The sequence below is a fragment of the Genypterus blacodes genome, unplaced genomic scaffold, assembly GCF_046128005.1.
Source record: "Genypterus blacodes isolate CSIRO-AG114 ecotype Tasmania unplaced genomic scaffold, CSIRO-AGI_Gbla_v1 ptg000154l_1, whole genome shotgun sequence".
NCBI classification, from domain to species: Eukaryota; Metazoa; Chordata; class Actinopteri; order Ophidiiformes; family Ophidiidae; genus Genypterus; species Genypterus blacodes.
Window position 1 is genome coordinate 1,194,788 of NW_027466956.1, and position 26,731 is coordinate 1,221,518.

The following is a 26,731-nucleotide window of genomic DNA, read 5'->3' on the forward strand; positions in this document are numbered from 1 at the left end:
ACAACGGACAAACCATCCAGTCAGTGAATCTGAATTTCTTGCTATTGTTTGTCTTTCCGATTTATTCTATTGATGGTGATGACTCTTAGTTATTATTGTGAGTTAAAAAATCCTTTCATATTATAACAAGAAGTGTCCGAAGTTGTTTGCTCTGAATGTCTGTATGATTTTCAACCTCTACGCACGCAATAACCCTTCCACATTGATTTTGAGCGCAAAACTAATCTTTAAATGATTCCCATTTAATGAATTAATTAGATAATTTAATTGATAATTAAGATTAATGGTGAATCTTTGAGGCTTAGGTCAATTATCTGCTATCTTGGTCCCCTTGCCAACAAAAGGGGTGGTCCCCCCGAGGACTTTAATTTATTAAAGTTAATAAATGGCATGGTATTTTTTTTTTTGACTAATTTTTGAAAAAGTAATATTACCAACAAAACAAAGACTTTGTCCCTTACCTGTGTCTGTCAGCAGGCTATGGACTGACTGGGCTTTTCGGAGTCCAGATGAGGAATTGAGGTCGGAGGTGGCCGCATGGGCCAGTGGGCCAAGATTACTCTTGGATGCCACAGACACCTGGAATTTCTTCTTCCCCGGGGAGAAACAGTCAGCCTGCAGGGCAAAGGAGATATTCTCTGGAGGAACCTCCTTCACCTTTGAGGTTTGGTATTGGTCCAGATCTGGACCCTGTTGATGTTGGTTTTGATCCTGACAAATCTGTGTTGGGTCATGAGTCCATCGCTGCTTGTCCTTGTTGTCCATGGGTTCCGATTGGTCCCAGAGAGAGAAAGCGTTATCCTGGAATGATGACATCTGTTCTTGGAGAGACGTCTGGTTTGGGGTTTGGTCTTGGTTCAATGAGGCCTTCCTCCCCTGAGCATCATTGTGATTCTGCTCCATCAGAGGTCGGACCTCAGAGATCAGAGGCCGGACCTTCACCTCTCCTCCTCCATCTGTGGTCCGAGAAGGGAGAGGAAGCATTGTCCTATTGAGGAAGACAGGATATAAAAATTAATTTTTTCTCATGAGGAAAAGAGGCAAACAGGAAAGATTTTCTGGCCCTTTGCTCCAACCACTATAGGATCGTGGTGATTATTATTTATTTTTTTATACTATTTGGTTTCGTTTTTTATTGAAGCAAACATTTTACATTACAGTACGCATACAGCTATAGGACATTTTGGAGATCATTTTTATACAAAAAAAGGGGGAAAAGGAGCGAGAGATAGAGAGAAAGAAAGAGGGTTGTAATTATTATCATCATTGTTGTTGGTCAACTTTTTTCATAGACCCTGAGGTAAAATAAGCAATATGAGGTACAAATAGATTAAAATTGATACAGCAGGAAGCCACGGCTGGCTGGAGGTTGTGAGAACATGGCACAGTAGTGTGGACACAGAGTCCAAGATGGCATCAGTGATGTTGATGCGATGATCTCTTGAGGATTGATACAGTTTTTACAGGATGATGTCAAACAGCAATGTATGGTTCGCATCATAGGCTGTGGTAAAGGGTAGAAGGGGACAGAGAAACAAATCAAAGAGAGGAAATCCCACTCAAAGACCAAACCCAACCCCACAGTCACAATGTAAACGAAAATGAAAAAGAATTCGGTGTTCAGGTTTTCAGTCATTGGTCTGGCAAAGCCTGTAGATCTGTGAAGTAAGAGAGAAATGGTTGCCATCTATGTGGCAACTCATAGTGTACTTGTTTTTCTCAAGTTTAAGAACATACATCATATCCCTCAGCCATTGGGAAATAGTAGGAGGGGTGAGGGATTTCCAATGCAGGAGCAGACGGCGCCTAGCAAGCAGAGAGGTGAACATGACAATTTCCTTTTGTGAGGTGTTAAATTGGCGTGAGTCAGATGGGGTACCGAAGATGGCAATATGAGGGGAGGGTTAAACTTGCGTCTCAATATGGTAGACAATGCGTTGAAGTAACCGGACCAGTAGTTGTGCAGCCTGAGGCAGAGAAAAAACATGTGGGACTTGTGGTTTTAACAAGGAAGTGGCTCCTGTGGTTTTCCATAATTATTGTCAGTTAATTTTCACAAGTGTATTTTATTTACTACTCTCTGTAATTCACCAATTTGAGGATATTTTTTAAACAAAGTTATTATGAACTAGCTATAGCTAGCTACAACAGTTGACCAAGCTTCTCTGGGTTTCTGCCGGCAGAAAGACTTCCCTCTACTTTTTCACAGATCCAAGCACATCTCTTCCCGTTCTGATAAAAGAAGTTTGAATATAGCCCTCAGTCCAATCTTGTCCTCCCTTGAGAATACCAGTAAGCAAATTAATTACATCAACATATTCAGAATATGGAGCAGGCTCCACACTACAATTGACATAATCCACCAATTGCACCAACAACCTTGAAGCAGATAACCAGCACCTGTTGCAAAGGCAGGATTTGAGGGTCGTCAGAATAAGGAGATAAGATAAAAGTTTATTATCTCGAGGAAAATTACTGTGCAACAGTTACAGTACAGTGGAGAATGAAACGAAGAATCACCTCTAGTGCAAAAGAAAAATTGCAAGAATGCATTGTGACATCGTGAGGTGCTGTTCCCCCCGGATGTCCGTTTCAGGCCGTGCTCTGGTGTCCACGCATACAAATCACGGATGTTTTTGGCATAAGAAGGTGCTTTTAATTGGCTTTACAAAAGGTGTCCTTGTACCCAAGGTAAGGTCTGTCCATAAACATCAAAGTATAATAAGTAACAGGCGTTTGTATCACCATTGAGGACCGTCCCCAGCTCTGGCCTCCTTTCCTTCCGGCCAGTAGCGGGTCTTCTTGCCGAATCTCAGTCCTTATTGCTCTCTCTGTCTTCTGCCTGACTTCTCTCTCTCGGGGATATCTCAATCAGCCGCTGCCGTCTGCCTTTGTGCTCTCCTCGTGATTACCCTCTGATGCGCGATGCGTGCTGTGTGATCAGCCTCTCATGATGTCACACACCCCCCCTCTCAAATCTGACGCCCTCGGCAATCCAAGGGCGGTGTACAGGGCATCTCGTCGCAGGGGAGCATCAGCCCCCTTTCCCTGGCTCTGGCCAGACCTGTGACCAGTTACACAAATACATGCCATGCTTGGGGACTCAACACTCTTCTGGTTGGCCTCCCAAGTCGTCTCATCTTCAACTGCGGCCGTCAAGGAGCTGCACATCACTACATCACAGAGTTACTTCAAACAAAATCACTGGCTAATGACCACTTATTCATAACAAGTCATCACACTTTGGCCACAACTAAAAATAGTGGAGGTGCTAATCTCTCTTAAATCAAGTTTGGTGCGGGTAATATACGCTATTGTGACAAACCAACGCCACGAGGGCTCTGCACCACATAACCTTTCTGTTGAGTGTCATCTTTGCAGCATGGACTCTGGTTACCCCCCATGCTCGCTGAAACAATGTGCATGCTGGCCGCACTCCGAGCCGCCGTTCTGCCAGTCGGCCGCTTCGGGACCTGCACCTTCTTCTTCTTCTTCTTCTTCTTCTTTCAATTCTTCGTCTCCACCCCCTTCTGCTTCTGCTGTCTTGGATTGAGACCGAGCATGTTGTGCGCACCCTCTTCCTCTGCTGCTCTTTCTCTCGGTCCCCTGCAGATGGCATCGTGGGAGCCCTTCCTCCTTCTCCACCTGCGACCACAGGATGACGGCAGTCGTCCTCACCTCGCAGCTCACCAAGGAGATACCCAGCCTCCTCTCCAGGTCGTGCTCCACCAGCTTGCTCTCATAGCTCGTCCTCACTCTCAGCTGTCTCTTTACGGCTGCGATGAGCGATAGCCTCTGGAACCGAATGCCCGTCAGCGTCTCCAGGGCCTGGGCCAGTGTGTGCTCGCTCTCTATGGCATTCTGCAGCCAAACGATCCACACTTTTTCCCGGCGCTCTGCTGAGACTTGATAAACCTTGTGGCTTGATCCCCGCACCCGGTCAGGCATCCTGTGCCCTTCATGTTCATCATCATCAGGCGTCTGTAGGACACCAACGGCTTCTCAGGGGGGAAGATGACCCTCCGCCGGTACGTCTCGTCTTTGTCGTGGCCAACCTGCCACTGAGACGTGTCCAACACGGCAACCTTGGACTCCGGCGGGATGAAGAAGTCTCCACTCTGCTGGATCTCCCCAACTTCTTCCTCACTGGGCTTCTTCTCCGCATTTATTCTCATTCTCATTCTCATTCTCAATCTCGTTTTCGTTCTCAATCTCATTTTTGTTCTCAATCTCAATTTCGTTCTCAATCTCTTTGCACACGTTCCTCTCTTCTTCGGTCTGTCCGGCTCCGTTGAAATCGTCGTCGCCTTCGCAGCCGCTTTCTGACGTTTCCATATATTGCTGCTCGATCTCCGACATTTAAAACTAATGCGTTCCTTATTCTGGTGAGCGTAGAGCCTTTTCAAGACGGAATCGCCTGTATTTCCTTCCTTTCACGGTAATGCAACCGACGTATTTACGTAGTCGGTTTACGTCGACGCATCACCCCACCCCTAACAAGAACTGGTCATCTCCTCGTGGGTTGTGTCAGCCATTTTGTGCTATTCCTCACATACACCCTCACACTCACTGTGCAAGGGCTGGTCAGCTTCATCGCCCTGACTGAATCCACCATATTGGTTTTAAAACCTTGGCCATTCAGGACTCCACTCTCGTGGTATTTGAGTGTAATATATCTTGTTATATTGTAACAAGAGCTATCCTGGTTGTTGTTGCCTTAACCTACATTTGAACCATCCTCTGCCAGAAATCAGATAACTGTAGAGTTTAGACACAATAATTTCCTTTAAATTTTGATGATGTTAATTATTTATTGGGATATTGAAAATTCAAGATGAACCATTGGTGCAAAAGTTATTTAATATATATTTTGATCTTTGACTTTTGGTAGCCATATTGATCTAAATAATCTGTTCCACCTACACCACCTCTCAGTGAGGTGGTTTGACAATGAGTTTGGACACACACCGGTATAGCCTACAACATGGCCATGCGTGTTGAACTGGTACCTCGCCTGTTAACATTTGCCCACAATTCTCAAATGAAACAAAATCTGACATACGTATGTGTGTGCGGGGGAGAGAGAGTAAGTGTGGTTGCGCGCATATGGGGCAAGGGGGTATGAGGAAGACCCCACATGCTGCCGCTGCCCTTCACCAGCAACACTAAAACATGTTCTGCAGTTGGATCCATTTACATTACATTACATTATGATCATTTGGCAGATGCTTTTATCCAAAGCGACTTACATTACATTACCACCCTTCGCAGAGGGGGGAGCAATTGAGGGTTCGGTGCCTTGCTCAGGGGCACCTCGGCAGGGACCTGAACCGGCGACCCTCCGGTTCCCAAGCGAAGCTCTACCAACTGAGCTACTGACACCCTCATCCGTCTTCTATACTCTTCCCCTGAAGCATACATCTGCACGCCATCTACATATTTACAGCTGTTGCGTGGAACCCGTCAGGATTATATCTCCTCTTGGTTTCGCACTGGCTATCCAACCTTTATTCCATGTGACGCACATCCTGTGTTAGACATCCCTGGGATCCTCTCTATTCTGGAAAGGTTTGGCTCCATTTTAGGCAACAAGTTTAACAATCATAAAAGTGAATGCTTCCCTGCGATGCCGTTGCCCTATTGAGCCAACAAGATATACTTAAATCTAAAAGCTAAAGTCGAATTCAAATACCTCTGAGTTAATATAACCACGGACTCACTTCTTAAAGCTAATAATACTTCCCTCCTTTCCAAGATGAAGCGCGACTTTCAAAGACGGAACATCTTATCTTTCCCTGGCTGGTAAAATACAGTGGATGAAAATGAAATTAACGTCTTGCTCACATTCCTATTTTTCATTCAATGTCTTCCCCTCTTCATACCAAAAAATAGATCTAGGGTACTTTGAATTGGGAGAGCGGTGCTCCAGGGCAGCGTTTTTCGTGCGTGAGAGGTCGTCAGGGGTGCCGTGGGAAATTATCCAACTTGACTCAATTAGTCCGCGAGCCGATCCGCCAATCCGACCCGCGAGACAGACCGGCAGATCGCAAATTTGGAATGGCGCATCCCCCCTCCCCCTGTCAACAAAATTATTGTGTTCAATCGCAGCGCAAATTTCGAAGCAAGCACCCCCCCTCAACAAAAGTGTTCAAGTCAGTTCAACCTGTTCAAATTTCAGGGATATTAATCTGTCATTTAGGAAGCACAAGTGATTGTGAATCAGTTTCACCTGCTTTGGTGCTAATGAAAGTGACCACAGGTGCAATGAAGAGGTAGAAACAAGACAACCCCCAAAAAGGGAATGGTGTTGTGTTCTGCTAGTATCCTTGCCACAACTGGTAGCATGAGGTGGAATCACAGCATTGTATTCTGAACCTGTATGGTTAGACTATGGATTCAAGGTAGAGAGGGGATGGAGTGAGTGGGAAAAGGAAAAAGTGCTCCAATTGTACATTGTATAACTGGCATCTGTCCATTAATAAAAAATATTTATATTAAAAAACATTGGCTTACACGTTCATTGCCGCTGAGGACAAATCCATGTCAGATAATGTTTCTGTTTTACAATTTGAATGTTTATTCAATTTAAGACAGTAAACTGCTGGTCTGGAATGTGCTGTTTTTACCTTCCAGATGAATTCTGGGAGAGAAACCTGGAGGAGATACTGAGACTCTCGCTGGAGCTGTGAGACGCTCTGCTGGGACTTTCTGAGACACACACACACACAAAAAAATGAAAAATACATACATTTCACAAACATACATTTAATATACACAGACAGCTGTCGCTCAATGTTTTGGCAACATTTGAATAAAAAAAAGGAAAATCACCATTTTCTAAAAAAAACTATGAGAGGCTATCAGAGGCTATGTGCATTTTTTTGCTTGTACCTGTGACAAAACTGACAAAAGTAACTGGCATCCAACATTCTTTATTCCATAAAAGGCAGAACCGACACTTGACTTTTGATGTGACATGTTGTTTTAAAAAATAAAAGCAAGTAAAAATGTGACATGTCCAAATGCTTTCCACTACGTTTCCTCCCGGCCAACCAAGGTGGTTATGCTTTTGTAAGCTACGCACGAGGAGCAGAGGGCTTGAAACTGGGAGTCAAGTTGAAATCTGGGACGTTTTTGACAATGTGAGTCCACCAGTGCTGGCTGTAGACACTATACGCTATACCCCTCTTTTCACCGCACGCAAGAGCTCCGTACTTTAGCAGGTCTCACTTCTGCCTTCTCATCAGAGTGCATCTCATGTGGGCTTGACCTCGACTTTGAATCATTGCATCCAAATGAAAAGGAGTACAACCTCATTAACCCTTCTCCGGTTGTTTTAAATATTGCGCAGGATAATGCAATCCGATATGAGATCAGACAGCACAGGTCAATCTGGCCCGATGAGATCAAATTTTCAGGGGGGTTAAGCTTCATAATTTGCGCTGCCATCAGCCGGTCTGACGGGGGGATTATAATCACAGTATAATTATTTATTATTTGTTAATCGTGTTAAAGAATGTCAGCTCAGAACTGTCTGTGAACCATGTGCAGTCATCAGAAGAGCCAGGATCAAACGGATCCAAAGGAGGTTCCCCATCCCTGCATAATCGGGACAACAACCCTGAGAGTGGAAGAAACTGCCAGCTGAGAAGTGTAGAAGTCTCATTCAGAGTTACAGAAAGCAATAGATTCCAGTAATTTCCGCAGATCCGTCTCGCGGGATCATCACCTTATCATGGTGAGGCGGTTTGTGTGTCCTAATGACCTCTAGAGCTATGTATTTCACCAGATGGTAGGAAGAGGAACCACATAGACCATGTATTGGTTAGCAAGCGGTTTAGAAATTCGGTGGAAGACACAAGGGTCTAAAAGGTAAGCTAACATCGGTAGTGACCACTTTCTGGTATGCATAACGATAAAGCTCAGGTTAAGGAGAGCACCAACACAGAGGAGTAACAACAGAGTCAAGTATGACACATCCAAATTGAAGGACGAAGATGTGAGGAATGCATTTAAGATCACTTTGAGAGCGAGGTTTTTCGGGTTACGAAGAAAGCATACATAGAGGTTGCAGAAGCGGTCTTGGGTAGACCCTGGGAGAAGAAGAAGCCATGGATCAGTGGAGAATCATGGAGGTTGATAGACCAGAGACAGGAGACAAATGAGGAGATCTTAAGTACACGGTCAGCTAGGGTAAACGGGCAGCAGAGAACAAAATCCAGAGAGAAAGACAGGGAGGTGAAACGAGGTTTAAAATCAGACAGGAAGAAATGGTTGGAGAACATCGCAAGTGAAGCAGAGGAGGCAGCATGTAGCCAGCACATGAAAACCTTATATGGGTTGACAAAGAAGCTGTGCAAGGAAAGACCAAGGTGCAGTGTCATGGTGCTGGATAAGGATGGGAACCTTCTCAGTAAAAAGGAGGAAGTGCAGAAGCGTTGGACAGACCACTTTAAAAAAAGTGTTAAATAGGGAACAACCACCTAACCAGATAGTAAGGAGGGAGGAAGCAGGATTTGACTTTGAAGAATTGATAGAGGAAATAGCAGTCAGTGAGCCAACTCGGAAGGCGCCAGGAATCAATAACATCATGGCTGAGTTACTGAAGACTGACGTGGAGTTTTCGGCCAAGAGGATACATGAACTGCTGGGAAAAGTGAGGAGGTCAGAAACCATCCCAGAGGATTGGAAGAGAGGAGTGATCATAAAACTACCAAAGAAGGGAAACCTGAAAGAGTGACAGAACTTGAGGGGGATAACATTGCTATCTATTGTAGGAGAGATACAAGGAAGGATTGTGATTGACAGGAAACGGAACGGAATTGACAAGAGATTGAGGAAAGAACAGGCAGGCTACAGGAGAGGAAGGGGAACAATAGAGCAAGTATTCATACTGAGGAATATCATAGAATAGGTTAATGAATGGCAAGCAACCCTGTATGTATATTTCATAAACTTTGAAAAGGCCTTTGATTCCATTCACCGTGGAAGCTTGTGGGTCATCATGCAGAAGTATGGAATTCCAGAGATTGTGCGAATCATGAAGCTATTCTATGAAGATTTCTAGTGTACTGTTAGAGAGCAGGGTGAAACTGGTGAGTGGTTTGGCATCAAGGCGGGAGTCAAACAAGGTTGCAATATGTCAGGGTTTTTGTTCTTGATGGTCATGGACTGGAGAGTTTGCTGACGACATAGCCTTATTTTCCTCTACTAAACAGCATATTCAAGAGAAGACAGCTAAATTGGATGACGAGGCCAGGCATGTAGGGCTCAAGATAAATTAGGAGAAGACCAAGATATTGAGGATAGATGCAGCAAGAGAAGATCATAATCCATGGACAGGAGATATGGACAAATTCAAGTACTTAGGAGCGAAGGTCTGCAAAGAAGGCGGTGGAATGAAAGACCCAAGAAACAGGCTATCAAAGGCAAGGGGTGCGTATACTAGGCTCAAAGAACATCTCAAAGAGGAGAAAGATTAGGCTGTATAAGACCCTAGTGTTTTGTTATACGGATGAGACTTGGAAAATGAATAAAGGAGATGATCCGGCAATTGATGTACTCCAGCATAAGTGTTTGAGAAGAATCCTTAAAAATATTTGGCAAGATCATATCAGCAACGAAGAGATATGTTGGAGAGCAGGCATGGAGCCATTGAGCAGAGAGACGCAAAAAAAAGACGCAGATGGAAAATTATTGGGCACGTGCTGAGGAAAGATCGAGAGAGTGATTGTAACAGCGATGACCTGGGCACCAGAAGGAAGGTGGAGAAGGACGGTGGAGAAAGAGAGAGGCGAGGCGGGGTGGAGGACATGGGAAGAAGTGCAGGTGAAGGCGGCTGACAGGAGAAAGTGGAAGAACTGTGTGGAGGCCCTATGTGCCACGTGCCACTAGGCATAAAGAGGACAGATGAATTGTCGCAAAAGGGTGGGCTATAAAACATTAGGTTAAAAGGTCCCAATAATTTAGCCCCGGTCATTTAAATGTGTTTTATTATTTAAATTAATCGGCTACATCAACAATGAAAAGCAAAGTGTCAGTTCTTTTACATATCGAATAAATAATGCAGGATGCTAATTACCTTTGTTGGTTTCAAATTATTAAGGAGGACATTGTGGGATTTTTTATTGCAGCAATCCAGATGTGGCTAAACGCTTTGATACCGTTGCAGTAAAAAAACAAATCCATATACATGTAGCTACAGTGCGCATATACAGCATTCTGTAGCTACATGTATCAGATCTGCTTCCTCTGCTAGTTCTCACCAATACAGTTTGGGGCTGGCCCTGAATACTGTTTAAATGCATTTTTTTTGTATTTTCAGTTTCTTCTGAACAATTATTCAAATATTTGACTGCCAAAACTGTCACTCATATTATTAATAATAATGATAATAATGGCAATGGCAGTTTTGAAACTGTCCAGGAAGCAGCAGCATCACATCAACGGACAGATTATATATAGATTATGGCCAGATTATTCAGGGTGCAAATGGTTTTGTAAATACAGAAAGCACTCCATTACTCACAATTGATTTCAGTGTTTTTCCATTTTCCACACCCTCTAATACTGTACACTTAATGATGATGATAATTATCTGCATAATAATAATCTACATAATTATCTGCCTTTGTATAATTGCTGTTTGTACTGTAATGCTACTTTAAGATAGCCAGCTCAATCATCAGACAAATTAACTCAGGAGAAAGTAATTCAAGCACTAACAAATTCTTCATAAAATAGCAAAATATGTGTTACTTACTTGTTAAAAAAAACAAAAACCCACTGAAATAACAAGTTAACGCGCGAGAATATGAAGCTTAGTTTAGGGCCCTAGTTTTGAACTAAAAACAACTATCATTATATTTTCTTGTGTCTTTAAATATGTCACAGATGATGGAAAAATCAGATTTGTGTGAATCTGTGTGATTGCAACCTGACTAACCTGAGAGGTCAGCCAAGGTCTCAAAGTGCTGTTTGAGGAATGCGTCCTGGTCAGGAGTCTGAGGTACCTCCTTTAAAGACTCCAGCCCCTCCTCTCCTGCCATGCCTCCTCTTTGTACCTCTTCTTCCTCCTCCTCCAGCTCAGAGTTCCCATCAATGCTGAGCTGCTCTGTAGGTCCTGAGTCTGACAGAAAATATAAACTATGACTTCCGGTTTGGCAATATAGGATAAAGAGGGTTAAAGTCAGTTTTGGCTGATGTACTTTTACAAACACACAAGTGTAATAGGCGACCAATTCTAGTCACAAAATTAGTAACTGAGTTGAATCTCCTGTCTGTCTGTCTGTCTGTCTGTCTGTCTGTCTGTCTGTCTGTCTGTCTGTCTGTCTGTCTGTCTGTCTGTCTGTCTGTCTGTCTGTCTGTCTGTCTGTCTGTCTGTCTGTCTGTCTGTCTGTCTGTCTGTCTCTCTCTCTCTCTCTCTCTCTCTCTCTCTCTCTCTCTCTCTCTCTCTCTCTCTCTCTCTCTCTCTCTCTCTCTCTCTCTCTCTCTCTCTCTCTCTCTCTCTCTCTCTCTCTCTCTCTCTCTCTCTCTCTCTCTCTCTCTCTCTCTCTCTCTCTCTCTCTCTCTCTCGCTCGCTCGCTCGCTCGCTCACTCACTCACTCACCATCTCCTGTTGGTCTGTCTGGACTAGACAGGCTGGAGGAGAAGCCTAGTGAGCAGCCGCTGTCTGGGCTAGGTTTTTCTTGTTGTTGCCTTGTGGCATTGGGATGAACCTCCATCACCAGGAACTCACTGGCAGAAGAGGGAGGGGTTTAAAACTATCAACAAAACTATCAACAATCACAAAACTAAAATCATTCAGTTCAGTTGTCATGATTTTTGGAGAATTCCAAAGTCTTGTCTGGAAATATTAGGGTGCTGTACAAAGATGAAATGTGATAAATTTACAGTTAGTCTGACCACAGACCATTTACATGTGTGTCGCTACTGTTGCACCACCTATAGGACATGAGTCCTATAGTTGGTTGTAATTAAAACATATTGTACCTCCCAGCCAGGCTCACTCTGTCTTCCCATTGGTCAGGATACAGGACAGGCCCCTCCCTGTCTGGGCCCTGACTTGACAGCAGAATAAAGTCTGGCCTCTGACTGGTTCTCGAACCACTGTGCTCTACCTGGATAGATAGACAGAAACATTGAGTGAGAATGTGTGTAGTGTGTGCAATTCAGAATTTTGGAATTCAAAAAAAGTATATATACGTATATATCAGTAGCGGGCCGTGCATTTCATACCTAGGCCTGATGTCCTACACAGTCCTACCTGAATTATTCCACCTCTTAATACCATCATTATGACGCCATGGCTCAAGAAACTATACAATTTGACAGAAACGCAGTGTAACCTGGCGCTGCATCACCTTAACATAGTCAAGTACAACAGTACGAGTTATATAAAAATTTCCGAAGCATTTATAATCAATAAATCGTTTGGATCGCCAGCGTTGGGGTTGGCAGTTCTCTTCTAACGTTGTCTAGCTTTTCTGGAAAAGTTTGTCTTGAAAATGGCTTTGTAATTAGATCTGCGAACAAAACGATCTCTTCTCCTCCTTCAGCCAATGTCGGTTGAATAAAAACAGCTTGTAGAAATCTACACAAATTAGCTCGTTCAAGTTCAGTTTGCTAGCTCTGCATAGCTCTGCCTCTCAATAGTGCGTATCCAATCAAAAGACGTGCATGTGCTGATGTTATCCTACGCCTGTTGGCTGGTCGGTAGTAGCCAACTCAAAATCTGATTGGTTAACGCCAGTTTTGTTGCCGTTCACTTTAAGCTACAGACGGCCGCACTGTTGAGTCTGAAGGCCTAAGGGCAGATTTCATGGACCCTGGCAACACATTAAGGTCGAAATATGATTGGATAAAGACTCTAACATAAAGCCCAGCCCCCTCCAAATCTCGTTCTGAGGCTGGAAGCAGCGCAACCAAGATGAAAGCTATGAAATGAAGAGAATAGACTATGGGGAATAATTTAATACATATGTCGTGTCTAAAAGTTCCATAATTAGGTGTGGTATTGTAGTGTCTATATATATAAAATAAGTTTAAATTCTGAGACACCTGTTCAACCGACCGCAGCTCCGACCGCGCACACACACATTCATGACACGCCCTCTTTTCTTACACATGATTTTTCACCTTAACCCAAGCACGCACTTTAAAATTAACCCTTTAAAACTATGAAATAATAAAGAGTTCCATATAAGTTGTGGCTTTGTGGAATGTGTAGGAGAGAGACCTCTGAGTCAAATTAAGAGGTCCATAGAGAATGGGTCAAGGTTTAGGGATCCATATAGAATGGGATACAGTTGTCTTACGTAGTCTCACAAGAACAAGCAGTCATCATACCTCAAACCTACTGAGCTGTTGATGAAAGCAAAGTTTGAAGCGAAACATTGTTGTTTCGAGCAGAAATCACTATTTCTAACCATGTCAATGTCTTGACGATATTTCTCATTCATTTTGCAACTTATTTGATGAAAAATGGAACAGGAACAGTAGTTTCATGGAACAGTAGTGTATAGGTATACACACACACAGAGACACAGACACACACAGAGGGTGTTTTCATTGTCTCACCTGCAGACTGATAGTACTCCCCAGGTCCTGATTGGTCCTGCAAAGCCCTATACCTCCTCCTGGGCTAACCCTTTTCTGGATGCTTGGGTGGTCCACAACCTGAGGCTGGAGGCGAGGCAAAGGGTCATACTAATATACAAGTCATGGTGAAATAACAACCAAGAGCCCCAAAACATTGTACACACTCTGTGTAACTTCAACTATTTCTTTTCATTTTCATTTCATTTCATTTTGTGTTGTAATATTTCATGACTTACTGAGCTCCCTCCTTGGGTTTGTTGACATCGCTTCCTCTGCATCTCTTTCCCTCACTCTGTCTCTCTCTGTTATTTTCTCTGTTTGTCACTACACTTCTGATTCAGTATCTAGAAAGCTATTCAGAGTGAAAATTCAGTCTTAAATCTGGCAGAATTCTATTTAGGAAGCAACATTACTCCTATGCATACAATTACTAAGAAATACAGTGCCTGAATGTCTGTAAGTGCTAAGAGTTGTCTCAGCTCCTAAATTATTACTACAGCTGAGGGGTCCTCTGACTCAGTTAGGAGTTATGAGATGGCTACATTGTAAATTTACAACAAAGACAGGCTATATTGGGATTTCTATGATGAAACAGAATTGATAAAGACATGCTGGACCATTAAGATACTCTTTTCCAAAGTTACCTAATTAGAAATGCAAATCCATATTTTTAATATTCAGTTTAATTTTTTTTTCAAAACATGGAGGGAAACATTGTTACTGTTGTCCAGAATTCACGACAATTCATCTCTTAAGTCTGTGCTCAGAAATGAGTGTTGGACTTGCACTGAATGTTCTCTTAACATTGATTAACTAAAGCTCATAAATCCTTCTCCTCTTAAGCCAGAGCATTTCTGACAGTTTAACACATACCAAACAAGAGAAGAGCTGCCCCCCTACCCAGAACCATAATGGATCCAATATAATACATAGAGTCAAAGCTGTAGGGCTGCATGCCAGTTTGAGATAGGTTAGTAGAGACTTCATTACCTGCTCCCGCTCCTCCTCCTGATCCTCCTGTTTGCTGGGACAGTAGGAGTCTAGCAGACGCAGGTCCAACATGGACTTCACCATCAGGGCGCCATCAGTGCTGCCCATCCTCCTTGACCAGCGCTTACGGGGCGTAGGACCAGACGAATTCTCCTGAATAGTCAAAAAGAAATTGTGAGAAAATCTGAAGAATCCCAAAATCTGGTTTTACTGAAACTGAATCACTCAACATTTTCTGTAGTTAAGGAAGGATTCTAATGTCACTCTGCCACACACACCTTTCCGAAAGACTTTATACAAGATAAATGCTTAAAAGAAAAGAAGGATCGCCAAAATTAGACTAGGGTCTTTGTAACAATAAAGATTAACTTGAATCAACTACAAATCCCGATTCCAAAGGTTGAGATAGTGTGTAAAGTGCAAATAAACCAGTGATTTGAAAATTCTCATTCTCTTTTACCTATACAGAAGATAATAAATGTTTTAAGTGATCAACTTTTCTTTCTTCTTTTTGTAGATACACTCATTCTAAATTTGATGACTACACCACTTTCCAATAAGGTTTGACAGGGCAGTGTAAGACTGGGACTGGTAACACGTGAGGCAATCATGACTAGGTGAAAAATAAGCATCCATGATAGGCCTGGTTGTTTATAAGCAATTACGGTTTGAGGTTCAACAAATACCTAAAAAACTGTGTGAGCAAATATGCTGTTTGCAAACTGTTTAAGAACAATATGTGCCATTGCAATGTTTCCACAACATACAGTCCATAATAGTATTTAAAAGATGTGATTCTGGAGAAATCGCTGTGCATACAGGTCAATGACTAATTGCACATGATTTTTGAGTCCTCAGATGGCACTGCACTTAACACCAGCATGCTTCTGTGAGGGATGTCATCACATGGGCACTTCAGAAAAATGTGACAGTTCATCAATGTATCTACAAATGCATGACAAAATAATTAAGACTGTACTTCTCTTATTCTCTTCTCTGGACTCAAGCACATCTGAAATGGACTGATGCACAGTGGAAACGTGTATTATGAGTTGTGATGGAGATTCTCCATGTCCTTATGGTTTTCATGCTATGTGTGAATTTGTGTTTGTACAATTTAGAAGTATTCATCAGCCTGCAGTTTCTTGGCAGCCATGGAAGGTAGTCCAACACACACTTGAGTCAGTACCACAAGTAGGCATGCTGGCTCTCTTTTTCATATTGTTTGATGGTTCTCTTGACACTGCTGACGCACAAGCAACAATGAAGGAATGTCTGACCGTGACTCAACTTGTGGACAAAGGAGGGATTTGCTTCCCCCTTTTTCTCCTACATCACAAAGACAATTTTTCCAATTTCTTTAAGCCCAGGACCGAAAGACTTGGAGCAGAGCTCACCACAACGGACAAATCATTCAGCTAAAAGAATCAGCTACAAAGGAGGATTCAGTCATATCGACAGCATCAAAAAATGATATCTGCATGAACTGACATGGGCTTACTCAGAGTAGCAGACTGATATCATGTGATTGCAAATTGATTTACAATGTTATAATCAAAAGTAAGCCATTTCCACATGGACTCTCTCATTTGGTAGACTCTTCTCATACATGTACATTCAGAGAATGACAGAATCCTATTAGTTCCCTAAATGTACAGTTTTCTTGAACTGTTCCTTCACCACTTTACAGTATACTGTGTTTTCCATGTAAGTGTAGAGAGTGTAAAGTTGTTGCCACACCCACATACCTTTCTGCGAATCATTGAGTTCAGAGAATTCAACTTTTCATCAGGAGTTTCTGCAGCAACAAAGAAAGATTTGACATGGCTGCAGCATTGGTTACCTCTTTATTCTGATTATTAATTGATTATTATAGATATTTTTATATTGACAAGTTACATGACAACTTTATATAAAAATTATGACAGTACTTTCAACCAAATGCTAACAATGCTTAGCATTAGCATCAGTTTCTTATTTCTGATTGTGTGATGTCAAGGTGGGAATAAGCATGGGAACCTACCTGTGTCCCCAGAGCTACCTGCTCCACCTGCTGTTGGGACAATACAAGGGCAGACAAGCTTCTCTTCTTCCTTATCACTGTCAGACGACATGGTGACCACGACAGGGGAGCCGGGTACCTCCCTGCCATTGCTACACACATACAGACACACACACAATAAACTTCATAATGTTTTGAGAGATGAAGCAAATGTGTGTGTCTACTTAAGGATAAGTTTACCTAAGGCTCACTGTATCCTGAGGTGAATTCTGGGATTTCTGTGTGCTGTTTGGAGTTCGGAGGTCAGAGAGTCGCTGTCTCATCCTGATAGTCAAGTCTGGACTGAGACGCCACACAAAGATACAACTACACACACAGACACAAACACAGTGGTTAGTGAAATACTGTGGTGAGTGAAGTATAGAGGTAGTGCAGGATATATATTTCCATTAAGTGAACGTTTCCTAATTAACATCCAAAGAGAAACTGTTGATTTTCATTCTTTGGTCTTCTTGTCAATACAAGGGTTTGAATTCAATTTATGAGATGTCTGCGTTGCTAGCAAAACATGGGGTTCCTTATTGCTTTATTTCAACAAAATCTTTATTTAAAAACTATATACATAAATCTAAGCGCTGCTTGAGCAGAATTTGGAAGTGGAATTGCAGTCCAGATTTAATGACACTGATTATTTCAAATTTTATATTTGTAAATATTGCTTCTAAACTTCTCATCTTGACATACCTGTCTCCAGACGCCGTGATTAGGTGTTTACAGTCACTACTGAACTTCATCCCTGTTACTATCTCTGAGAGAGAGAGAGAGAGAGAGAGAGAGAGAGAGAGATTATATTATATAATATTACATTACATTACATTACATTATATTATATTGTATTATATAAGTGTTACTAACCAGAATGTCCGTACATGGTGGCCACACATTCTCCAGTGTAGAAGTCAAATATACTGATGTTCTTATCTGAACAGGAGGTGGCGATAAAGAGACCTGATGGGTCAATCTGAACCTGAGGAGGAGAGGAAAGAGAGGAATCACTTCTTGTCATTAGCCATTACATGCCATGCAGACCTCAGATTACCAAAGTGAGAGCTTTCGCAATATTGTTGGCAGTCAAGCATGTTCCCTGTGACTGTACCTTCTCACTGATTCTATCATGGACAAAATCTCAAGACAGAGCCAAGGAGAGTGTCCAGTTTGTTGGATGTACGATTAAGCCTCTGCTTTTGGTTTGCTTCACCAAGCTGTGATCTACAGCATGCACTAGCTCAGTTTGCAACAGAGTGTGAAGCAGCTGGGATGAGGATCAGCACCTCCAATCGAAGTCCATGATTATGGAAATGGTGCATTGTCCTATACAGGTGGGGAGTGAGTTGCCGCACCATGTGAAGGGGTTCAAGAATGGATCAGGGTGAGGCGCTTGAACACTAGTCAAGTCAAGTATATTCTATTTGTATAGCCGGATATCACATACAATGTCTCAAAGGGCTTTACAGACCCACAACATCAGGAAAAGTCCCGACCCTGCCCAAAGTTCTCCAAGAAGGCGAGGGAAAAACCCCAGAGAAAACCTTATTGTTTAGGGAAAAAAGGAAAAAACCTTGGGAAAGGCAATTCCAAGAAAGATTGCCTCTACACAAATGGCTGGGTGTGCAATAGGAACTTCCAGTGGGATTATACAAAGGTAGAAAAAAAAGGCATGCAAGGCAACACACACAAAAAGTCATGCATTATGAAATAACATGCAAAATAGAGGCGAGGGAGAGAGAGAGACAGTCAGAGAGAGAGAGAGAGAGAATGATAAAGCACAATACAGTGCAGTCTTATTATTGAGAGTCTCTCTCCAGGGGCAGCAGGTCATGCAGGTAGTTGGGTCAGGTATCTACACCTGCTGATCCAGGGGCTTGAGTTATTATATATAGTACACACACACACACACACACACAAATATATTGTATATATGCTTTGCTTAGACGGCTGCCCTGGATAGATAACTTATTTACTAGCTGCAAACTAAAACCTCTCAGCTTGTAGGATGGCTCTCATCGCCATGGAAACATCCCCATTGTTATAGCAGACAGATTTCACAGTGTAACCTACCTTTATGAGAGTACCATCCTCGCCCTGGGAGCCTTTATACAGTTTCTTCTGTTTACCATTACTTATGTTAAAGATCCTGCAGGATGAGAGAAAACCAGAAACAAAACCTGATCCTCAGCATTATCATCACCAGACCTTGCATGATGAAAACACACACACACACACACACACACACACACACACACACACACACACACACACACACACACACCTGATGCTACGGTCTTGACAGCCCACAGCGGCATATTTCCTGGTTGGATCCACATCCATGTCATACAGCGTTGTCTTCCTCACAACGTGGTGAGTGCGAGTGAATTCCAGGCCTTCATTCGTCTGCCATATGAAGAGCAGGAGTAGAGGGTAAGAAAAATCTGCCTCATTATTTTGCTCTTACATTTTATAATCGAGGGGAAAATATTTCTTCTCAATTTACTACATTTCAACAGAGCAGCCTTTGCTGAGGGATTGATGATAAGTAATGAGCCTTTGAGAGGGGTGAGGTCAGCTGGTTCTAATTTTTCTTGTATTGTGTTTGAAAGATGTTACACTGTTATTTTTGCTGGATTACCTGCTGTGCTGTTCGGAAGTAAACGCTCTTATCAGCACCACAGCTGATCATCCTCACCTTTCCTTCATTGACTACAAGGCAAAGAAAAAAAGTGATGTCACAGTTTAAAGATCACAGAAATGAAGATGAATTTTGGAAAGACTAATCCATATCATTTGTGTAACCACCTGAAGGAATTCTATGATGATGAAACAAATTAATCTTACATTCACAGATATGGATCTATTAGCCAAAACATGTTTTTATGTTGTTCATTGTTAACACATTTAATAATGGTTAATGGGTTTCATGATCATTTTAGGCTATTATTTTTAAATTGAGTTTTCAAAGTGATGCAGCACTTTTACAGAGGTCAAATAAGACATCTGACTGGATTAAAACTTATTCTAGAGGAAGACAAGAGTTGAAGGTGAAGGATTTGAGGGGTCAGAGATCAGTGACTGACCAGCAAATCGCACAGCAGTGATGGAGGATGAATGTTCATCCAGAGTTTGGAGCAGACTGTATTCTCTCCCTCCATCAAGGACATGGATCAACCGATCTCGACTGGCTGTGGCTAAAAGCTTCATGCCTGCAGAAAGAATCAATGACAGTGTGTTGATTATTACAACTTCTACGTGAAAGTGTTCCTGTAGTCATGGGGGGCAGCAGAACTCAAATGGCTCATGCTCTGGGGATCAAGGCTGTGCTCAGTAATTTTCATGAAAATCAGTTGAAAACGCTTAAAGAACTTTTCAGCAATAGCAATAGGGGTGTCGCACCAACCCCAGTCTGAGGGAAAATTGCATCACTAAAAATGCATTGCATCCGCAGTCTATCCAAATACATCAGTGAAGGTATCATTCGTTATTCAACGTCAGAAATAGCTTAAAACACATTGTAAACATTGTATTTCCCCTTTCTATTTTTTATTAAAAATAAATATTATTATCTCCTGTACCAGATACCAGATGAAATCACATTGAGGCGTGTTGCTCATTTTCCACACCCATTTCTCCCCGGCCGAGAAGCTAGGGCACCTAGGAACACCAAGCCACTACTTTTGGTACGAGCTGATCCGCCTCACCAGGTTTACCACTTTAAAGATTGGAGCTTCATATATGGCAGGGGTCGGCAACCCGCAGCCCCGGGGCCGCATGCGGCTTATCAGCCCATCTGCATTGGCTCCCTGTAGATTTGAAGTTCTGAGCTGACATTGTTTAACACGATTAACAAGTAATAAATAATTATACTGTGATTATAATCCCCCGTCAGACCGGCTGATCCCAGCGCAAAATGTGAAGCGCAAATATATGGCTCACAAGGAAATACATTTAGAAATATTTGGTTGGCTCTCCCAGTTAAAAAAGGTTGCCGACCCCTGATATATACAGTAGTTAGTGAGATATGAGACATGGAAGGAGCCCGAACTGCATGCACCAGAGCCTCAACTTGCCAGGCTTTCAGTATGAGTCATTAAAGGCAAGATCTTAATGTGCTTTGTTTAACTCATCCTAACCAGTCACATTTTTCCCTTAGGTTTGTAAAGGTGAAGGACCGTATACAGTAGTGTAACCATGAGCAGATGTTACCATAGCGCCAGATTGTGTAGTAGTAGCCAGTTCATTCAAACTATGAATTTGTCAAACAAGTTCAACTTGAATATGCCTGCAGCTGTAAGGAACATAACCTGGTGCTCTCCAATGGGCTGTGTTTTCCAGCAGCGACTCACCTGTGTCAGGTTTAGTGAATTCCAGACAGAGGATCTCAGAGTCATGAGCCTGAACATTCAGAATCTCCTCCATACTGTGCAGATTGTGGATCCTACAAAAACACACAACACACACATGTGAGGGAGACTTCTGCCTCCTCTAAACTCTATCTCTCCGCTCCCCCTCTTTTCCACTCTCCTTTCCTCTGCTCTCAACTCCTCCTCTTAAACCTCTTTTCTCTCTCTCCTCCTGTCTCGTCAGATCTTATCTCCTCACCTCAAGACTCCCATGCGGTCTCCTGAGGCCAGGTGCTGTCCATCAGGACTGACTCTTAGGGTCCTAATGCCCGACCGGCTCTGGTCAGCCTGTCCGTCTGAGCCTGTTGACGCTGCCTTCTCCGTGTTGCTAGCAGCAACACTTTCAGTGTCCAGGAGGCTCACCACATTGTTGTCCACATAGATGACCTTCTGCAGATCCTGTGAATTCAATATTCAATATAAAAGCTTCTGCTAAATGACTAAATGTAAATATATATTTTTAATGACGTCATCCATTTGAGGAAATCCAAATTGCTTTCTAGTGAAATACTGAGGGCGCCTTGTGTGTATTTGTGTGTGTATATACATGGCTCAGGATGTTCCTGCTTGAACTGTTGTGTCCCTCAATGTTCCACAGTCGGATGGTGTTATCTGAAGAACATGATAGGAAAGAGCCAGGGGGGACATGCACCACAGCCCCTCCTCCTTTCTTCTCTCCTCCATTTGGGTACACCTGAGCAGAAACAACAGGTTGCGCTGAGGTTACGTTTTAAAGACTTTGAAATCTGCTTATCTTGCTGGGGAAAAGGCTTATCAATCAATCCTTGTTTCGTATTTTAATGACAGCTTAAAATGTTATGGAACAGGAAGATAGGAATGTGTGACACCATGGAATGTGAATTGTTACTTATTCAGGTCGCTTTTGTTTTCAGTGTTTACACACACGCGCACACACACACCTCCAGACTCCAGACACAGGAGGAGTGATAGAGGGCAGAGTAAAGTTTTCCCGCCCTGCGAAGGTCACAGGGGTCATGAAGATCATGCAGGTCACGAATGTCCCAAACATACACACTGTGGTCATTGTAGACACAAGACAGCCAGCGGTTGGTCGGGTCATAGGTCACCGCTACTGTATCTGGGTAACGAGCCTCTGAGTTGCAGGAGAACAACTGACTGTGGGGAAAAGGGAAAGACAGCAGACAAAGAGGAGGATGAGAAACAACACAGCAGGAGCAGGGGAAACATAGATACATTTACAATACAGTATGTGGAGCAAGTGTAGCTCCATACTAACACTTTATGATGTTAGTGTTACCTGGTGTCTACAATGCTGGCAATGTCAGCGCCTAGGCAGTGTGGGCGGGGCAACGTGAAGAGGAAGTGCAGGTTGACAGGACTAAAGGCTCGAACAGTCCCGCCAGAGCAACCACAGAATATCAACTCATCCGTCACCGAAAGACAGGTGGCCTGAGACACCTGTGACACAGACAGACAGAGAGAGTTTGCTTCAGACAGGGGAGTCAAGGCACACCATGTTTGTATCATCCAAGAGCTGGCCATGACTCCATGCACTCATGAAATCTAGATTTCTGACACACATGAAGGCAGGCTAGGGATAGATTAGCATTTGCAACACTGAATAACAGCTCCATAATCATATTTCAGAAACATTCAGAACATCAACTTCTGGTTCCATGTCAACGCTTAAGCTAGTATGGCTGAGTGACGGAGGGCTAAAGCTCTACCATACAGTTTCAAGTGTAGCATTACTGTTTCCTCAATCATATTCCAAAAACAAGCAGTGATCAATTGGTCTGACATGACAGCACAAACAGACTGATGTGTAATTAACAGATGAAAGATGATGACGCTCCTGCTGCCATTTTTACAAGTTACTGCCATTCTGTAAAGTTTCGAAGTATTGGAAGAACACTGCTGAGTCTCCAATCAAAACAGACATGGTCCAGGATGTGTTTAGCTTAGCTTGGCACAAAGGCTGATATCTTATCTTAACACAAAAACTGCACACCTTCCAATATTTCTTTACATGCATGACTCACACATTGTCTTTAAAAAACGTTTTTATTGAAAAAAGCTTTTCCAATTACATTGAGCATGCTGTAATGAAACATTTTGGGGATTGTTTTTATACACAGGGGAGAAAAGAAAAAAAAAACGAATTAATAGGAATTAATAGGAACAGGGATATCTTACATGTGAATTAGGAGCAAAAGGAGAAAAAGCAACAGTGACATAGCACATTGTCTAGGTTAGCTAGCAAACAACTACCAATCCATCCAACTAGCTTCAATGCAAACCTGAGGGAACTCCTTGGCAGCATCTGGGCATGGAATCAACCACCTCCTATAATAGCTGTGCTGTGTGTGTCCTCCATGTTTCAGTTCATCTACACAGACAGCATCGCCAAACCGACGTGTTTTTCTCTGTGGCATCCCATAGGTGCTCTGTGGGAATTAGGTCAGTGCAATTCCAAGACCAAGAGTTTCTTCTGGCCATATGCTTTGGATTATTGTCCTGCTGAATGATCCACTTTGTATTTGTTTCCAAAATAGTTTTCCAAAACGCCTCTGCATACTTCAGAATTCAAGTTCACTTACTTACTGTAAAAAAAAACAGCCCAGTCATTGATGTTCCCACCTCCATGCTTTACCATACACCCTCAGCACAGTCTGGTTTCTGGATTCTTTCCGTGGCCTTCTCCACACAAACATTCCACCACCAGATCGGTGATTCAAAAGTTGCTGTCTTGTTGTTTTTCAGATTTAATCTAAGCCTTCTTATTCTTGGAGTTCATGAATGGTTTCCACTGCATACTTTTGGGGACCACTGCATATACAGTATATAGTACTTTTTGAAATGATCAGATATACTGCCTTTCATACACTTGTTACAACTTAGAATGTATCTGGCATTGTTGAGTTGAATTTTACCATGAGGTTCTTGTGATGTGATTTATTGTGCTTTCTGTTTTAATGGAAACCAAATGTAAATGTAAAATGATCTGACAAAATGTATGTGGGCGAAAAACAAGACACTGTGCTGCACATGCTGGTGACTGAGCTGCATTCAAACATTCAAAGAGTGTGTGAATCAGAGTGTCAGGGGTGGGGCATTAGTCATGAATGATGGTGGGATGCAAGGAAAACATCCAGTGAAGTGAGAGAAGGAAGTGGCAGCGTCTGAGTCAGTCAGTTCAACAAATGGAGTTTTCATTTTACTGTCTAATCACCTGCTGGACATCTTAACATGCTGTTCAGTCAGATATAAGATGATATGAGACTCAAAAAGATGTTTCATATTATTTTTACAACTGAATTGAATTGCTGAGTTCCAATAGATCTAAAACAGTAAAATCAAATGCACTATTTTTTCATAAAGAAAGACGAAATACATTTTAAAGCAAGTTGTGAATTAATGAGGAAAAGCTTAAATATTAGGTGGGATGTTTTAGAGAATGATTATTAGTTTCCAGCCTGAACTGTCTGAGTCAATCATAGAGACTTACACGGGCAGAGTCGGTTCTCTACACAGGAGGCAGATTATAAACAAACAGCAGAAGAAACCGCTGTATGAAAATATTAACAGGCTGAAAGTTTGTGTAACAGTAAATTATTCATGCAATTTATATGGTCAAATTATAGACCAATGTATTTCAAGAATCTTGAAATATAAAAGGTGTTTGAGGTGTTTTTGTATCTTTGGTGATCTTTCAGAATGAGGAGTAATGATGTTCTTGAAAAGTTTCCTGAGGAACCCTAATGGTTCTCAAGAGAACTCGATGATCCACTGTACTGCTCTTAAATCACTTAAATGTTAAATGACAAGCAGATCATCACCAGTAGACACAGCAGACAACCAAGCTGAAGGCACGGCTACCGGGGGCGAACTCAGGTCTCCGCAATGGTGCATGCAGTTTTATCCCTATGCGCCCCTAACTGTTAGATTTATTGATGATAAATAATAATTGATAATTACAGGCAATAATAACTTACACTTTTCAACCAAATGTATACAATTTTTAACCTTAAGACATTTAACATTTTCTTTAATGTACTGAGGAAATGTAAACAAGCACATTACTCACCCGAAGCTCCACCCACTTATCGAGGAGGCGGCGGTCATTGAACTCGCACAGAAGGCCTGAGGAGGTGATGCAAAAGGTGGAGGAAGCCTGTCGGCCCCGGCCACATGCCACGTCACTGAAAAAATTATTCCTGAGCTCCCCCAACAGTGCGGAACGACCCAGCAGAGGAACAGTGGCATTCACCTGAACAAAAGAAAACATCTATCATATATTCATTTAAACATGTGATTCAAATTCAATTGAACTGATAAGCACCTTGGAGGTTTTGCTGTGGTCCAAGTACCAGAACTTGACATGACGGTTGCCAGCTGTAACAAAGTAAGAGCTGTCGTCTGAGAAGGAGACAGCTGTCACCTTACTGGACACCTTATTGGCTGCCACCACCACATTTTTCTGACGGACAGACACAAACCAGATTAAACATTAAAATGTAACACATCACATTTAACACATATATATGTTATACATAACAACATTCCACTATTTACAAAGGTCATACAAGACAACAATATTATGGCACCAACATTCAAGGGGACAAAGGTGAGAAGACACAGGATTACTAGAACACAGAGGCTGCTTACCAAAGCTAATAAATTGTTTATACATTTCCATGACTTGGGTGTTTTCCTTGCATCTTAGTGCCACCCAATAAAGATACTAGGAAGATGGGGAGAGACAATTAAAGAGAAAAGAGACGTCCTTTGTCATTTTTTTCTCTCCTGTGATCATGTCTGTAAGCCTTCCTGTGATAAGATTGACACACATCCACATGAGCCACAATATGACTGTAAAAATTAAAGAGCTGACAAACATAATTTTATATCCAAGTGTATTCATACGCTTGTGCTTGTCCACCAGTCTGCCAGAACTGAAGAAGCCTTTCTGATGAGAGGTGAAATGTCTTCAAGCCTTTACAAGCAAGTCCTAAGATTAACTTTCTTTGGACTAAGAGGAAAGTTATAATTTATAAACTAAATTGCAATTTCCAAGAAACCATGTGGGAACATTAGGAGTGTGTTTCATTAAAAACTACCAATTTGCCTCGCTAGCCTGGACAGTTTGGTGTTCCACAGGGTTCGATGTCGAGCCCACTACTCTTTTTAATTTATATGTTCCAACTTGGAAATATAATTTCAGTTTGGCATAGATTTTCATTCTCATGCAGTCCATACTCAATTGTATGTTTCAATTATTCCAACGATCACTCTTGGATCTCCAACCTGGAGTCCTGCCTTCTAGCTGTTTAAGGCTGGATGACAAAACATGTTCTGCTTCTGAATGTCAATAAACTGAAAGGTTGATCTTAGGGCAGAAGAAGCAGAGATCGAAACTTTAAACGTGTTAAACAATGTCAGCTCAGAACTTCAAATCTACAGGGAGGCACTGCAGAGGGGCTGAAGGGTTGCCGACCCCTGCCCTAATTCATGCATTTGTCACTGCCAGACTGGACTAATGTAACGTCCTCTTCTCTGGCTTGAGCTCCTCTGCGCTGAAAAAACTGCAGCTTGTTCAAAACACTGCAGCAAGACTCTTAACTAAAACTTGTAGATTTGATCACATCACACCAGTTCTAGTGTCACTACATTGGCTTTCTATCAGGGCCAGGGCTGATTTGAA

At 42.3% G+C, this 26,731-nt stretch overlaps 1 protein-coding gene across 1 annotated transcript in view; it reads right to left on the reverse strand.

Annotated features, from left to right (window-relative positions):
- Positions 1-26,731, reverse strand: part of mapkbp1 (mitogen-activated protein kinase binding protein 1) — a 46,501-nt gene that overhangs the window by 10,477 nt on the left and 9,293 nt on the right. Inside the window, exons 6-28 of the mRNA XM_076166047.1 lie at positions 25,370-25,507; positions 25,115-25,297; positions 22,325-22,485; positions 21,966-22,182; positions 21,593-21,739; positions 21,245-21,444; positions 20,989-21,080; positions 19,723-19,848; positions 19,278-19,348; positions 18,921-19,042; positions 18,710-18,785; positions 17,507-17,618; positions 17,336-17,399; positions 16,832-16,957; positions 16,613-16,743; positions 16,338-16,387; positions 14,590-14,742; positions 13,579-13,683; positions 11,992-12,119; positions 11,609-11,736; positions 10,946-11,128; positions 6,627-6,708; positions 462-988 (exon numbers count right to left, since the gene is read on the reverse strand). Of these exons, the coding sequence (XP_076022162.1) occupies positions 462-988; positions 6,627-6,708; positions 10,946-11,128; positions 11,609-11,736; positions 11,992-12,119; positions 13,579-13,683; positions 14,590-14,742; positions 16,338-16,387; positions 16,613-16,743; positions 16,832-16,957; positions 17,336-17,399; positions 17,507-17,618; positions 18,710-18,785; positions 18,921-19,042; positions 19,278-19,348; positions 19,723-19,848; positions 20,989-21,080; positions 21,245-21,444; positions 21,593-21,739; positions 21,966-22,182; positions 22,325-22,485; positions 25,115-25,297; positions 25,370-25,507 (3,322 nt within the window). The remainder of the gene's footprint in view (positions 1-461; positions 989-6,626; positions 6,709-10,945; positions 11,129-11,608; positions 11,737-11,991; positions 12,120-13,578; positions 13,684-14,589; positions 14,743-16,337; positions 16,388-16,612; positions 16,744-16,831; positions 16,958-17,335; positions 17,400-17,506; positions 17,619-18,709; positions 18,786-18,920; positions 19,043-19,277; positions 19,349-19,722; positions 19,849-20,988; positions 21,081-21,244; positions 21,445-21,592; positions 21,740-21,965; positions 22,183-22,324; positions 22,486-25,114; positions 25,298-25,369; positions 25,508-26,731) is intronic.